This window comes from Bicyclus anynana, chromosome Z, assembly GCF_947172395.1.
Source record: "Bicyclus anynana chromosome Z, ilBicAnyn1.1, whole genome shotgun sequence".
NCBI classification, from domain to species: Eukaryota; Metazoa; Arthropoda; class Insecta; order Lepidoptera; family Nymphalidae; genus Bicyclus; species Bicyclus anynana.
In genome coordinates this window covers 6,101,560-6,117,683 of record NC_069110.1, presented here as the reverse complement: position 1 = coordinate 6,117,683, position 16,124 = coordinate 6,101,560, and the positions used below count along the sequence as shown (strand labels likewise).

Genomic DNA, 16,124 nt, shown 5'->3' with positions numbered 1-16,124 from the left:
CTGCGCTGCTAGTGTGGGGTCGCCATCGGCTCTTCGAACTATGTTCCCCCCATTGCTACTTCAGCTTCACAACTCGTTGAGCTATGTCAATGACTTTAGTTATCTTCATAGAAAGGAAAAATATCGATGAATATCCATGCATACATTTACATATCATCACGCGTCATCTCAAAGACCACGTCCTTCTACTTGCTATGATCCTTGCATACCTCCCTAGCATCTTTAATTCTCATCAGCCCATTTATACAAGTTTGTCGGCCTTTGACCAACTGGCCTATTCACTATTTTGGTGTTTATTATCATCCTATTAGAATGAACATCAAATCAATTGACAAAATGTCATTTACCTACTGTGTGATATCCAGATGACATTTTTACATAGAATCCCAAATTCGTATATGTTAACTAGCATACGTCGAAGATCGTGAATAAGCCTGCTGGCATTTTTGATAATGACCAGGATTTAATCCAGGAACATTCACCTTGGCCTTCCCTTTCTGAAATTTTCATTCATCCTTGCCTTATTTAACTCCTTTCGTCCTTTACCTTTTACCTTTCTAGATTTAAGTCATTCCTTCTTACGCAAAGTTCTCTTATTACGCAGTTTGTTACTTTGTCATTGTTTCTCCATTTCATATCTACTGCATTTATTTTACTTTTATGCGTTTCTGGCTTACTTAACTTTCACTACCGTACATAGGTAATAACATACTCCTCTATGTACATTTTACAACCAGTTTTCCCTTTTGCGGTACACACACACACACACACTATCATCATTAACAACCCATATTTGACTCACTGTTCAACACGAGTCTCCTCTCAGAATGAAAGAGGTTAATCCACACAATAGTCCACCATGCTGGTCCAATTGGCAGATTTTACACACGTAGAGAATTAAGAAAATTCTCAGGTATGCAGTTTTACTCACGATGTTTTTTTCACCATTTGAGACCACGTCGTGTCTAAACCTAAATTTCTTAAAATGCACATAACTGAAAAGTTAGAGGAGACCGGATGCGAACCTATGCCCTTCGATGCGAAGACAGGGGCTATCATGGCACACACACTATGCATAAAGGCATTTCATAAAGACAAAAATGATAAACAATTCAAAAAATAAAAAAGTAATTTTTTATTTAGCAAGAAAGAAAGAACACAAGTTCTGTTGCATGTAGGCACAATCAATACATCAAACAGTCTTGCTTCGATAAATATTCTTCAAATACAAGGTGAGATAATCTTTAGAAATTAATACCAACGGTGATTATGGCCACCTGTTACTAAATTTACTTACACTTAATGTGCTTAAAAAATCCAAGCAAAGACTACATACGTACTTTAGCTGATAAAACTAGCCCTCAATGTACTTAATAGTTTAAAAGAATCACTATTCTAAATATACCTAAAAATAGTTATAGAAATGCAAAGTATTCAACACTTTATAACGATTTTCATAAATACCTAACATTATTTTCCTAACAGAAGGGTAGGTAATATAAATGCATGCAAAATTCATTTTAATATCTTTTTTTAACAAGCGGTAAGAGAGATATGTTAAATTAATTCTGAGAGGAACCTCTATAATATATAGATGCAGAATTAAGCATTCCTCAAAATGCGTGTTACTTCTGCGAGTGGAGTTGAATACGAGCCGGGTTGAACCAGATTCACTAATTGCTCCGCGATTTCCTCTCCCACACGAATCTGAGCTTCCTTTGTAGATGCACCTAGAACAATATATAAAGTTATAGTCGTGCAAGCAAAATTAAGTTAAAAGGAAAAATTGAGGTGTAATTAACACGCTAACACGCTTATGCTTCACTTGTAACTATATGTATGAAAATCGTGGATTCTTAATTTGACCCACTTCCCAGTCTTAGATTAGGATGAAATTTTGCACACGCTCTGAGTTCTGATGACAATACATGACTAGCTAAGACAGTCATTGCAATTCCAATATGGCGGCCTCACCAAGAAATCCACCGGCTGTTTGAAATCCACCCACATGATATGGATACGAAAAATGATGTGAAAAAAACACATGACTTAAATCCAATATGGCGGACGTCCAAGATGGCAGACAGACTATTTGAAAAGCACCCCCATTATATCAAGAGTGTTTTTTAGTTTTTTAAACTATTCATGTTAATTTTAGTTTTATAATATCATAGTACCTAATGAAGTCCTAAATCTTCTTTCTTTTCTGAATATTTTGAACTACGGCAAATATTCTTGATAAAGATTAGTAGAAATAATTATTGCGATTAATTGAAATGCAAGTTACTTAATGATTTAAAGTTTAGTCTCTTCCATAGGCACAAAGTTTGAAAACTGATGGTCGGTACCAAATTAAATGGCGATTTACACTCAGTAAAGGTTTATTAGACGATCAAGGTGTTGATATGAAGACATCAATTAAGGGAGTCATCGTTTAAGAAAACCATGTCGATGACGAAAATACTTACTTCGATAAATTTCTAAGGGTAAAAGTTTTTAGTTGGGTACATATAAATACAATCGCTAAACTATCGAAAGAAAAAATCTAGATCTATTTAGTTGTGGATGCTAGCGGCTCGGTCCCTGTAGCTAAGTGGCACATCGATTCTTTTTCTACGATCGCAAACGCTTCGAAAACTAGAAAAATGTATGGGAATGACAGATCGTGATCACGTGACCTGTCGATAACAAATGTTATTCCTATTTTTTTCTACTTTTCGAAGCGTTTACGATCGTAGAAAGAGAATCGTAGTGCCACTTGACTACAGAGGCAGAATCGTATTGTTTCGAAATCGTTGACCTATGTTCAGCAGTAAACTTAGGTCTCTCTTAAGGACAGTGGACAATCAGCTGGTATTGATGATATTTGCAGCAATTATTACAACTAACGCTTTAATTTCAACAGAAGCGTTTCCCTTTCATTCGCTCAGGATCAGAAGGAATCAGCAAAGGTATGATCACAGAAATGAAGTTAAAAAAATGAGAAATATTACCAAGATGAGGAGACGCCAATACGGAAGGATGCTTGATAATTTCCCAAGTCAATGGATCAGTGGGTGGTTCTTGTTCAAACACATCGAGAGCCGCTCCGCTGACCTGGAAATTTTGTAAAGCAGCTGAGAACAATGATATCTGCAGAATACTTAAATTATTCGGCCTCCGCAAGTTGGCGGACTGGTTGTTTGAAATCCACCCCATGATATGGATATCAAATGAAAGGGTTTGCTGTCAGGAATACGAAAAAAATTGTCACTTGACTTAAATTCAATATGGCGGACGTCCAAGATGGCGGACAGGCTATTTGATATTCACCCCTATGATATGGGTATCAAGCGTGTTTATTTAGTTTTTTAAACTATTCATGTTATTTCTATTATAATTATGATCTAGTGTATGTCACTAGCGCGCCAAATCTGAGGCATACAAAAGCACCCAATTGGCTTAGTTTCATTTAGTCGCATAGTAAACAACGTAAGGGTGTAAAGAGGAGGCTAGTCAGTCTCCCTAACTGCCTGAGCAGAAGAATAATATGTTGAAAAATAAAATAACTAAAAAAGTGTAGCTTGAAATTTCCTGGCTGGCCAAGAATTTTCCAAACGCCTCTTAACAGACATACCAAATTACATTAACATTTAAAATATTAGAATTTACTCATTTACTCGTGGTAAACCGATTTTAATTAACCTAATTGGTTAATTAAGATTGGACGTAAGGAAAACAAGTTATCCGATAGTAGTAATTAGACGTCTAGACGTATACTGGTCTTGTGACATACCATAACTGTAGTTATTTATAAATGTACCAACCTATACAAATTATAAACACCTATGTATAGGCATACACGCATACACCAAATATGTACATAACCACATGTTGCTCTTGAAACTTGTATGTTAGCGAGAGTCCTAGATCAGTCTAAACGAGGCAACGATTTTCCAGCTTTCAATGTGAAGGTTGGTATAGATCAGAGGTTCCCAAACTTTTTTTTCTCTTAGACCACTTTCTAATTTAACTGGTTCCGGTAGACCCCTGCTTATATCCAAAACTTGACAAAAAATTTGATTAGATTCACCTATGGAAGTTTTCGTTGCAGCTTAATGAACAGTTACCACGAATATAACAGTTTATTTTTAAATAGTGAGAATTGACGTAGTTAATTAATTAATTGCCTGTGCTGTGAGTGGATGAAAACAGGCAACTTTAGTTTTTGATATCTACTTATAGCACAAGGAAGTAATCAATTCACAATTATTTTATTTAGAAAACTCCCCATTCGGACTAAAACCAGTTAAATTTTCATGGACCCCTGCTTACGAATCGTAAGCGCCCATTTTTATGTCATGTCAACGTAGACCCCCCCGAAGTCTTCTGTAGACCCCTGTGGGTCCACCTGAACCACTTTGGGAATCGATGGTATAAACTTTACCTGTCCGGAAATCAGGGCGTCTAGTAAATCACGTTCATTGATTAGTCCTCCGCGGCCTACATTGATGATCTTGACTCCCTTCTTGCACTGTTTCAACACATCGGCGTTGATGAAGCCTGCAATTAATGTTTAAATTATATGTATTTGTGGACGCCCGTGGGATTTTTTTTCGGGATATTTGTTATTCCAGAGACCATTTCCATTACAAATTTCAACCAAATGAAATTGCAAGCTGCAGCGTAAAGGAGGAACAAACATACATACACACTTAAACACACACACAAACTTTCGCCTTTATATTATTAATGTGATGAATCATCATTATCAGCCTATGGATCACTACAGGGCCTGCCAGTTTCACATAACTGAAAAGTTGGAGGTGCATGCCCCCGGACCGGATTCGAACCTACGCCCTCCAAATTGAAGGAAGAGGTCATATTCACTGAGGCGGCTCCCACAAAACTATATATTTGTAATTAAATCTGCCGTATACAAGGATCTGAAATTCGATTCCTGAACTCTTTATAATGTACGGAACCATCGATGGGCGAGTTATACTTGCGGTTTTTTATAGCTAAATCGACTACTAATAACACATTACTTTTTATGTATACGTGCTGATAGACTTGAGCATTCACAAGCATACGCCGTTTTTATATTTGAACTGAACAACAAGCCGAGCCAAGCGAACGTCTCGTCGATGTATCCCATTCCAAGCAAATCTGCTCGCTAGAACGCTCTATAGAATGCTCAACAAAATGTTCTCGTAGTTTTCTGTAATGTAACATCCGCACGAATGCTCATTACAAGTGAGTGCTCAAGTCTAAGTTAGCTCTTGACTACAATCTCACCTGATGGTAAGTGATGATGCAGTCTAAGATGGAAGCGGGCTAACCTGTTACGAGGAGGATGAAAATCCACACCCCCTTCCGGTTTCTACACGACATCGTACCGGAACGCTAAATCGCTTGGCCGTACGTCTTTGTCGGTAACTAGCCACGGCCGAAGCCTCCCACCAGCCAGACCTGGCCCAATTAAGAAAATCACAATCGGCCCAGCCGGGGATCGACTGTGATTTTCCCGGGACCCAGGACCTCCGTTTTGTAAGTCCACCGCGCATACCACTGCGCCACGGAGGCCGTCTAATGTCTATGAGCACCTTTAGAATGTGTCGAAACCAATACTTACTGCGGGTGTCGTCATTAAGTGGCATATGAAGAGTGATATAATCAGCTACTGGCCAAATCTCATTTAGCTCCATACGAACTCCATATTCTTTGCCATAGGCATCCGCAGGTATAAACGGGTCATAGCTGACAACCTACAGGAAAACAGACATTGTATATTTTATAGAATTTAGATAATAAATCGCTTAGCAGCCTAGTTGGTTGTGTGTTATATGCTAAGCATTTTACTTGATGGTGAAAAAATCAATCAATCAATACCTCACAGCGTCTGGTACCTGTACCTTTAAATTCTCTGAAAATGAACTGAAAAGTTGGAGGTGTTTTCGGATTCGAACCCACACTCTCCGGAATTGGAGGCAGAGGTCATATCCACTGGGCTATCACGTCTCTTGTCTTGTCTATATACTTGTACCGAATCGTAAATCTATGGGTAATATGGTAATTATTTTGCAATTAATTAACGTATTTAATGAACAGATAACTTAAGTTACTTTGAGCAAGTGGAATGTTGCCTAAGAGACAGACTTTTCACTTCACTGGAAAAGCTAAAGTGGGTACGAGTATAGGTGTTAAGAGCGCGCAGCGCGTCGGTTTGATATGGATAAAATTTGAAGCGCAAACGAGACGCCGAATTATGACTTTCACGTGAAAAAAGCACGGAGCGGTTGACGCGCGACGCAAATTTTATGACGTGAGCGCCAAAATTTTTACCTAATTGCAAGTAAATTAAACAACATAACGAAAAACAAAATGGCCATGTTCAGGATATATACCTAATTTTCTATACAAAACAAAAAATTAAGAAAATAAGTTTGCTTTCCTGCGATTGAAAGCAAAATGTGAGCAAAACATGTATTTTCCAAATAAATAAACTATCGATAAAAGTTTACAAATTGTGTATTTTGTATAGTCATAACGAAGCTAACACTTTGAAATATCATTTACCCAAATATCAGGCTCCTAACTTTTCCAGAATCTGAGATCCAGAACCATTTGTAACCACCAAATTACATATTGCACACTCTTAAATCTGAAACATCTAAACTTTCTGTTTTCGTAAACAGAAGATTTGAATTTTGCTGTTTATCGTAAAGCCTCGTAATTTTTAAATCTTTCAAATATTCTTATTTGATATTAGCCGACGAATTGCGGTCCCACCCACGTACTCAAGATATGAATGCGAAAGTAAGTCTGTCTGTCTGTTACTTTTTCACGGCTAAATGACTGAACCGATCAAGATTAATTTTAGGTATATTGGTAATATATTTTGGAGCAGAACGTAGGCTACTTTTTGCCCCTAAAATAAAAATAGAAGGGGGTTAAAAAGGGGTTTACAAACTTATATTGTTTGTCAAATCCTTCATTTTTAAAGTTACAGATATAAAAAATTGTAAATAAATGACAAATATACGAAATGGAATGATATTTAAAAACTAAAAAAATCATCTTCGAGGGATCAAGATGAGCATTATTTTAATTTCCGATTATTGTTGAACCTTAGTTTATGAATTTACTAGACCTTAAATAACCTTGAACACAACTTAAAACACACAAAATATCAAATTGCAGTATCATGCTACGGCTTAATTTCTGTTAGTACTCTGCGCCGTCACTAGATGGCAATTTTCATTTCTATGTCACGCTAACGTAATTTTTACGTAATACTATAAGGTGCGAGATATTTTTATCCTGAACAGGGTTCAAACACCTTTTGAAAGCTAATTTTTGCGCCCCACAAATTTCTTAAATGAAATTTGTGGCATAAATGATATTACAAATAACTAGCGGACGCCCGCGGTTTCGTACGCGTAAAAATCGATGTCAACTTTCAACCCATATTTCAAAATATTATATCCAATAGCGGACCAGGTCAAGGTTCGCTTTTACTTATGTGCACTTCATCCCTACCCCTAACTTACCCTACTACCAACCTCAACCTACCCAACCTTACCCTACCCCTACCTTACCTCTACTCTACCCTTACCCTACCCCTATCCTATCACTACCCTGCCATGCTACGGCTTAATTTCTGTTAGTACTCTGCGCCGTCACTAGATGGCAATTTTCATTTCTATGTCACGCTAACGTAATTTTCACGTAATACTATAAGGTGCGAGATATTTTTATCCTGAACAGGGTTCAAACACCTTTTGAAAGTTAATTTTTGCGCCCCACAAATTTCTTAAATGAAATTTGTGGCATAAATGATATTACAAATAACTAGCGGACGCCCGCGGTTTCGTACGCGTAAAAATCGATGTCAACTTTCAACCCATATTTCAAAATATTATATCCAATAGCGGACCCGGTCAAGGTTCGCTTTTACTTATGTGCACTTCATCCCTACCCCTAACTTACCCTACTACCAACCTCAACCTACCCAACCTTACCCTACCCCTACCTTACCTCTACTCTACCCTTACCCTACCCCTATCCTATCACTACCCTGCCCCTACCCTTAGCAAAATCGGTCCAGCCCATTGCCTGGTGCGATGACCAAGGGAAATAGGGACTTCTATGCTAATATTATAAAGAGGTAAAGTTTGTGTGGTTGTTGGGGGTAATCTCTGGACCGATTTGAAAAATTCTTTTAACAATAAAAAGCTACGTTTTTTGTGAGTATCATAGGCTATGTTTGATCACGGGAACGGCTACTACGTAACTGAAACCTCGGGGCGTCATATAACGGCATTTCTGTCTTTTAGAAATTTTGTATTATCTCCGAAACTATAAAACTAATTAACATACTGTAAAGGTTAAATCCTATCTCTATAATATCCTTGTGATGATTAAATAATTTATTTTGATAAGGAAATAAGTTTAGTTGTAAAAATAATGACGTAAACCTAGGTATATAAAATTTATATTATTTAAAACACAAAAGGCTACTATAACTGCTAATACATAAAAGTTACATATATGGTGTCGTGGACTTTTTTATAGAACTTTTAAAGGTACACAAAGTCTCCATACATTGATTTCAATTTTACACAATGGTTAATGCAGCGCATGCGAATAAGTCTGTTTAAGAGAAGTTTCGGTCCGACCTGTATGACTAAAACTGTGATAACTCTGCTAATATATATGATACCAATATAAAATATAGCCTGTAGCACTTGTGAAAGAATTCTTAAAATCGGATGAGTAGTTCCGAAGATTACCCCTTACCACAGAAAACATTGCCCTTACAAAGAATGTTACAAACTTACAAACTTTACCTGTTTATAATATTAGTATAGATAAATATAAATGCGGAAGAAAGTCTGTCTGTCTGTCTGTTACATTTTCACAGATAAACGGCTGAACCGATCAAAATGAATTTTGGTAAACGGGACCTTGGAACAGAGTTATTCTTTGCCCCTAAAATAAAAATAGAAGGGGGTGAAAGTTTGGACAATCCTTAATTTTTACGTGAAAACAATACGAAATGTATTCAAGAACATTTGAAATTCAACCCCTAGGTTAAAATTTTGCTATAAATAAAAATCAGCCATTCTTCGAGTTATATTTGTAAAAAATTAAAAGTTTTTATCGATAGAATGTGAAATGTAATGGGGATAAAACATTCAACTCCTAAAGAGTTGAAAGGGGTTGAAATAAAAAACAAGCCTTTTCAAGTTACGTTTTTGATAAAAGGTCTATAAATGATTGGTTGAAATATAAACGAAAATTTCAAAATTATATTCCACACCAACGGGGTAGAATAGGGGTTGAATTTTTTTTTTAGAAAATGTGTGATATTTCCCGTTATGTTCACGGTGATTGACTAAAGATAATTCAAATTTCAAAATTCATTTATTTCTAGTAGGCTCAGTTTAAAACACGTAATTTATAATGTTGAAAATTAACCATTTTTCTAATTTGTGTTTAAAAATGGTCTACAAACGAATGGTTAAATATAAGACAAGAATCTTAAAAATTTGTTTCCTATGGGGTTGAGTTTTATAACATACTGTTATTTTTCAAGTTATGTTCACGTTAATAGGTAAACTATCGTTGGGATGTGAAATGTAACGGAGATAAAGAAATCAACCCCTAAAGAGTTGAAAGGGGTTAATTTTTTTCTGAAATAAAAAGTCAGGCATTTTTCATGTTTTTGAAAAATGGTCTCTAAACGTTTGGATAACATATAAAAGAGAATTTTGAAAACTATGGAGTTAAAAATTTCACCCGTATGAGAATTAATATGCGGTTGAAACTTTTACAAAAGGTTTAGCCGTTTTTATAGTAACCTTTTTTGGTTATAGTAACCGCATTTGCCTACGGTAAGCATAATTTTGTGAAGTCGAACCGATGATGAAAACCTTCAATGGCCTACTTTGTTGCATTAATTTAATGGTTACATAGAAATAATGTTAATAAATAAAGTAAATGAAATTCCACATTTCGCTTCCCTGCGACTTTTTACAATTGTTTTTTTTTAGAGTAACCCTTCCTTTCAACTTTCATCACTCATGGTAAAATGGAAATGTGAGAGTGGCTCTCCGTAACAACAATTAAACCTACCGACTTAATTAAACGTAATAATGAGTTTATTTTTCGCATTTTAATTTTTGTGTTATTTTTTTTTCAAGTTATCTACACAATAATAAATACAGTGACTATCACATTTTTAATATGTAAAATTTAATGATAAATAAATGGTGATGACAGTCACAAGTCAGACAGACAGAAGTCTTCGAACAGTGCGTGTTGCCAGTGATGACATACGGATCCGAAACTTGGTCGCTAACTATGGGCCTCATTAGAAGGCTTAAAATCACTCAGCGGGCGATGGAGCGATCTATGCTTGGAGTTTCTCTGCGTGATCGAATCAAAAATGAGGAGATCCGCAGACGAACCAAAGTCACCGACATAGCTCAGCGAGTCGCGAAGCTGAAGTGGCAATGGGCAGGCCACATAGTTCGAAGAGCCGATGGACGTTGGGTTCCCAAGGTGTTAGAATGGCGACACCGGAAAGCGCAGTGTTGGTCGACCCCCCACTAGATGGACCGAGGACATCAAGCGGATTGCAGGAAACCGCTGGATGCTGGCGGCTCGAGATCGTTATGCTTGGAGGTCCATGCAAGAGGCCTATGTCCAGCAGTCCATCGTCCATCGGCTGAAAATGATGATGATGATGAAATGGTGATGAAAACTTACACAAATTATTCGCAGGGCGTCCGTTAGTACAAGAATAATATAACCTACACCACTCACGAAAACGAGGCTTTCTATCGGTAACATAATTTTTAAAATTGGTTCAGTATATCCAAAAATTACTTCCTACGACCTCATGAACTTTACCTATTTATACCAAGTGTTATATTACTTTGTTAGCAACATAGACTTATTCGCAACTGCAATAATTTTCATATATACATAATATGTTTTCTTTCGCAAGAAACCAACAAAATTATACCTATTTTCTTATAATTTCAATATTTTGTAACATATTAATATTCTTAAACCACAGAATACATAATAACTTATACTTTAGGCGACTTTAGAAACTTATTTATTTAGAAACTATTTATCAAATCTAATTAAGACTCTATTATGATATTTCACTGTATTGGAAATTGAGACTCTACTCTATCTATACTTATATAATATATAATTCTTTACAAGTTAGCTCTTGACTTTAATCTCACCTAATGGTAAGTGATAATGCAATCTAAGACGTAAGCGGGCTAACTTGTTAGGAGGAGAGGAGGAGGATGAAAATCCACACCCCTTTCGGTTTCTACACGACACCGGAACGATAAATTGCTTGGCGGTACGTGCGGTGGTAACTAGCCACGGCCGAAGCCTCCCACCAGCCAAATATACTCTATTCTCGGAGAACAAAAAGCGCACAAGCTACCACTATAAAGGCTAGTCTAGGCTAGCAAAAGTCTCAACATGATTTCAACGAATCGCAAAGCGGACGTGCGGTGTGTATATAATTCGAAGAGCGTTAACGTTCTTAGATGTTGAAATGCCGACTCTGCACTGGAGAGCGCAGTTTTGGTACATGGGCTACAGGAAACGGTTCACATGAAATTGCTGATTACTCACTTAGCTGTGCTATTCGCTAACTCGGTGTCTTTCGTAGCCACATAATCTCTTAATATGTTCGTGATAGTTTTTTTTTTATTGAGAAAGAATACAATAAGGAACTTAAGCTAACTTATCCCAATTACTATACAAATCATGCCCACGTGGAATGGTGGCAAGAATACTGGCTGCATTTCCGCGCTGGACAGCCAGGCTGATCCTTTGTACAAAAAATGAACCAGCCCTTCTGTCACCAGTCGAGGCAACAAGCCGCGGTAAAATGATACGGTAAAATTTTTTGGTACTGCGACTCCATGGCCCAAGGGTCTCCACGGCAAAAGGTACAAATATGTAACTCTCTGTCAGAGAGGCATACTTGAGCCACTTACCGTGTTAGTTACACTATTTATAATTTAAGAACGGCTCTACCGATTTGGCTGAAAATTGGTGGAAACGTAGCTTAGAACCATATGATATTCAGGGTAGGGTAGGTGAGGTAGGGTGTTCACGTGGACGAAGTCGTGTTTTTCGGTAGATAAGCCGATAATGATAAGCCGCGAAGCTTAAGCATGATTGATTATAAATTAACAAGATTTTTTATATTTTTATGCAGAGGAAATATAATAAAATACTCTTTAAACTTGGACGTGAGAGTGTGGGCCCTTGAAACCATCTTTTAAAGCCACCACATTCCAACCTCCAATACTGAACCAATAGGCTGACAAAGTGTCAGCCTTCTTAAAATGCGATTAGTCTGGTCATTGCAGGCTCGCGGTCTATATTGAAAAATATTAAATCTCTATTGACGTTTGGTGGATTTATTCTTCTGGACCACCTGCTGGCCTATTCTCTATTTTGGTCTTTATAATCAACTTATTAAAATAAACATCAAATAAATTGACAAAATGTCATTTACCTACTGTGTAATACGAGTATGCACCAGTAAACACCGGATGACGTTTAACATAGAAACTCTATTTCGTATATTTCAACTAACATACGTCAAAGATGCAAACATACCCTGAGGATTAAGTAAAACCTGTATTGGCGAAGGAATTTTCCACTTCTTACAATTTGTAAGTCTAGTGCCTACCCTTCTTAAAAACCTTGTGCACGCCACTGGTATTTATTAACCTGCTGATTGGCCGTAATGATGATGATGTTGTCTAAATTAGTACTAACCTTCATTCCGAATGCATTCATGCGGAATGCAACTTCCCTTCCAACCCGGCCAAGTCCGATGACGCCCATAGTTTTTCCAAACACTTCAGTGCCAGTGTACTGCGCCCGTTCCCACCGCCCTTCCTTCAAAGCTGCAGAAGCAGGGACCACGTGACGAGCCAGCGCCAAAGTCAAACCGCATGTCAACTCACAAGCACTCAAAGCGTTTGCGCCTGGAGCACTAGAAACGATAAAGAATAGACATTTTAATTATATTTTTAGCCTATGTGGATTACAAAAATATGAAAATCAATATCGAACAAAGTTGAATATGATGATTCACAATATTTGTCAGGACAACTCGATTAACAAATGAAACTTTAACCAAAATAAGACCCTAGACTGGCAGACAATGATCTTGAGTGGAGTCACGAACTTAAGGATAAGGGATCCCTTGACAGTCATCTAACACTCCCCTTTTCCACTCAAGTCACTCTGCCTGCTTAATTGCTTATCCATAAAGAATTACACAACAAGAAATGCGGACGGCTTGAACACCACGAGCACACTAAAAGCTGAAGCCGACCGTTAGACGAGCGCCTTATGTCGCAAGTTGTTCCCGCTAACCGATCGCGAACCCTCTCTAACTCCCCACTTTTTATGGAAACAATACGCGACTAATCAACACGATTGGCCGCGTAGTTCCTGTTCCCGGGAGAATACTGGGATAAAATATAGCCAATGACACTCACAACGTGGCTTACTAGTGGTAAAAGAATTTTCAAAATCAGTTAAGTAGATTTTACAGAGATTACCCCTACAACACCACAAACTTTACCTCTTTATATTGAGTGGTTTTGGATCACCAATTCTGGTTTCGGGCTATGAAAAACAACATTTTTTTTTCTTCTAAGAAATTTCAAGTTGAAAGGTTTGGTGGCGTTACAGCCTCGTGCCATGGAGAGTACGAATAGTTATTAGTGAATTTAACCTTCACTCTAAGCCCGCCAACCCACATTAGAGTAACGTGGTGGCCGGTGGGTCATGGTGGGTCATAATAGCATACATAGCTCCTCTGGCCCTGCAGCAGGTCTTTTAAAATAGCCTACGAGTATTTAGTATTAATTCAATATTTTCAATGATTCAATGTTATTAATATTTACAATAGCGTTGATAAGAGTGCATTGACTGCGTTACGATCTTACCTACCTATAATATTATCAAGACAAACAAAGATAAACTAATACTAAATTAAAAGTATTTACCTAAGTCAAATCGCGAGGGAAAATAAAGAGAAAGGTATTTTTTCGGGATAAAAAGTAATAGATATGTTGCTCAATAATCTCCTTTATCTTCCAGTGAATGTCCCATTAAAATCGGTTCAGTCGTTCCAGATATTAGCCCGGTCAAAAACAGACAGATAGACGAAAATCTCAAATAAAGTAGTTAACGTTTTTGTTTAGTTGGATTACTTAAATGGCACAAGAGAAAGCACAATTATTATAAAAATTCGGACAGACACTTCAATTTTATTTGAATTTATCAGACACTTAGTAGAAGGTGCTAAAACCGGTCCTTAAATTTAAAAAAAATGCAGTATAAAATCTTACTTGATAACCCCAATACCCTTTGCACCAGCCGCTTCGACGTCAATATTGTCAACACCCGCTCCCGCGCGCCCTACTACTTTTAATTTAGTCCCTGCATCCAATACTTCTTTAGTCACTTGGGATGCGGATCTAACTACCAAAGCTTCGTGGTTCTACAAAAAAAATACAACCATTTAAATAGATTCCACAACTAAATGATTAACTATTCTTTTTTAAACTTTGTGGATACTTACAGGAATTTCTTTTAACAGTTCTTCTTTTGTTATTTTCGCTTTTGTAGTTACTTTGATCTTGTGTGAGTTCAGAATTTCCGCGCATCTCGCTCCAACACCATCCACTATCAGCACTGAGTTAATTTCGAGAACCATGTTTTAACTGTTATTACAAAAAAACAAAAAATACTTATTATAATATAATAATTCAACTCGAGTCAAAAGAACACGCGTTGGTCAAAAATGATAATGTGCCTACCTTCCCTAACGATATCATTAAATCTAATTTCATCGGAAATTTCTTCGCCACGATAACGTTATTAGATAACTATAATTAGAACAAAAGCTACATCTAAGGTCATAGAATTAAAATGGAAAATAATATTTGTATAGTAACAATTTATATCAAAGATTCTTTAATATTTACGTGTTTTCTGGGCGTCCTAAATATCGAAGACCACTTATTTATCGGCGATGTTATTTAAATTACTTTTTATTTAATCGTTGTTGCATTTATTATCGCACAAAATAAATATGTACACGACACAGAAAGACAGAATTATTCAACGTGATAAAAATGAACGGTTGATTGTTAATTAATGTAAATCACCGGCGTGGTCGAGCATTAAATAATATAAATTGCAATCAAAATACAATATCGTTCCACAATCTAAAACTGTGTAGAAAGAAATGGATAATATGGATGTAAAACAAATATTAATAGCACGATAAGACGATAAAGAAAGATGTACTTACAGTATTCAAGTATGTGGCAATGGTTATGTGTAAATCGTGTCGTGGTGCGTTAGCGACTGACTGACTCGGTGGCTGGTGGGACAATACAGATGACGGAGCGAAGCAGTCAAGCAACTTAAATTATCTCGTAGACGTTACGAGTATTTGAACCCATCGAATGAATGTTTGTCCGTGCGCAAAGAGAATATACACACGGTCTCGTGTGAGTATATTGCGAATCTCTTTGCATCATATTATTTTATCATGACATGATTAAATATATTTTCGTCGTATTATTTAATCTCTGTTAATGATCGTGACATTCACTTATATCTTAATCATAACTACTATAGATTTTTCGTTTATAACTTTGATGACTTGTTACCGTTTATTTTTTTGCATGATCATTTGATCACACTTTGACCAGAGGACGCCGACGACTTTGTCCGCCCTAGACCTCTTTAATTCGGACCTAGCGCAATATCTGTTATTAGGACGTCTACTGGATATACTCGTACTACTTCCCTACAAATTTCATCTTTTTAAGTCAAGCAGTTTTCGATATTTTGTAACCTCTTGCCTCTTTAAAACTACTAATAACAAAACAATCTTGTTTTGTTTTTAATAAGTTGTTTGTTTGACCCAGTCTTATGTAAATTTCTTACGCCATATTTTATTTTACGTTCGTGGTCGCCTTTAAAGCATTACTAATTATTTGTTTGATTTGAAGTTACCCTTAATGGATTCTCTTAATTATTTTAAGTCAAAGTTGCCA

General features: G+C 36.7%; 1 protein-coding gene across 1 annotated transcript; it reads right to left on the bottom strand.

The window, feature by feature from the left end:
• Nucleotides 1–1,115: 1,115 nt before the first annotated feature.
• On the bottom strand, nt 1,116–15,528 carry LOC112048346 (D-3-phosphoglycerate dehydrogenase). Its single transcript, XM_024085846.2, has 8 exons — nt 15,371–15,528; nt 14,636–14,777; nt 14,403–14,554; nt 12,814–13,033; nt 5,615–5,747; nt 4,427–4,542; nt 2,994–3,096; nt 1,116–1,730 (listed from the first exon to the last, which is right to left on the bottom strand). The coding sequence occupies exons 2-8, from the start codon at nt 14,768–14,770 to the stop codon at nt 1,603–1,605; spliced, it is 987 nt and encodes a 328-aa protein (XP_023941614.1). The 5' UTR covers nt 14,771–14,777; nt 15,371–15,528; the 3' UTR covers nt 1,116–1,602.
• Nucleotides 15,529–16,124: the final 596 nt, after the last annotated feature.

Coding starts and splice junctions, on each gene's coding strand:
- LOC112048346 (XM_024085846.2), bottom strand. CDS start 14,770: ATGGTTCTCGAAATTAACTCAGTGCTGATAGTGGATGGTGTTGGAGCG. Junction 4,543..5,614: donor ACTTAATGACGACACCCGCA/GTAAGTATTGGT, acceptor CATTAATTGCAG/GCTTCATCAACGCCGATGTG. Junction 3,097..4,426: donor ACGCCCTGATTTCCGGACAG/GTAAAGTTTATA, acceptor CAAAATTTCCAG/GTCAGCGGAGCGGCTCTCGA.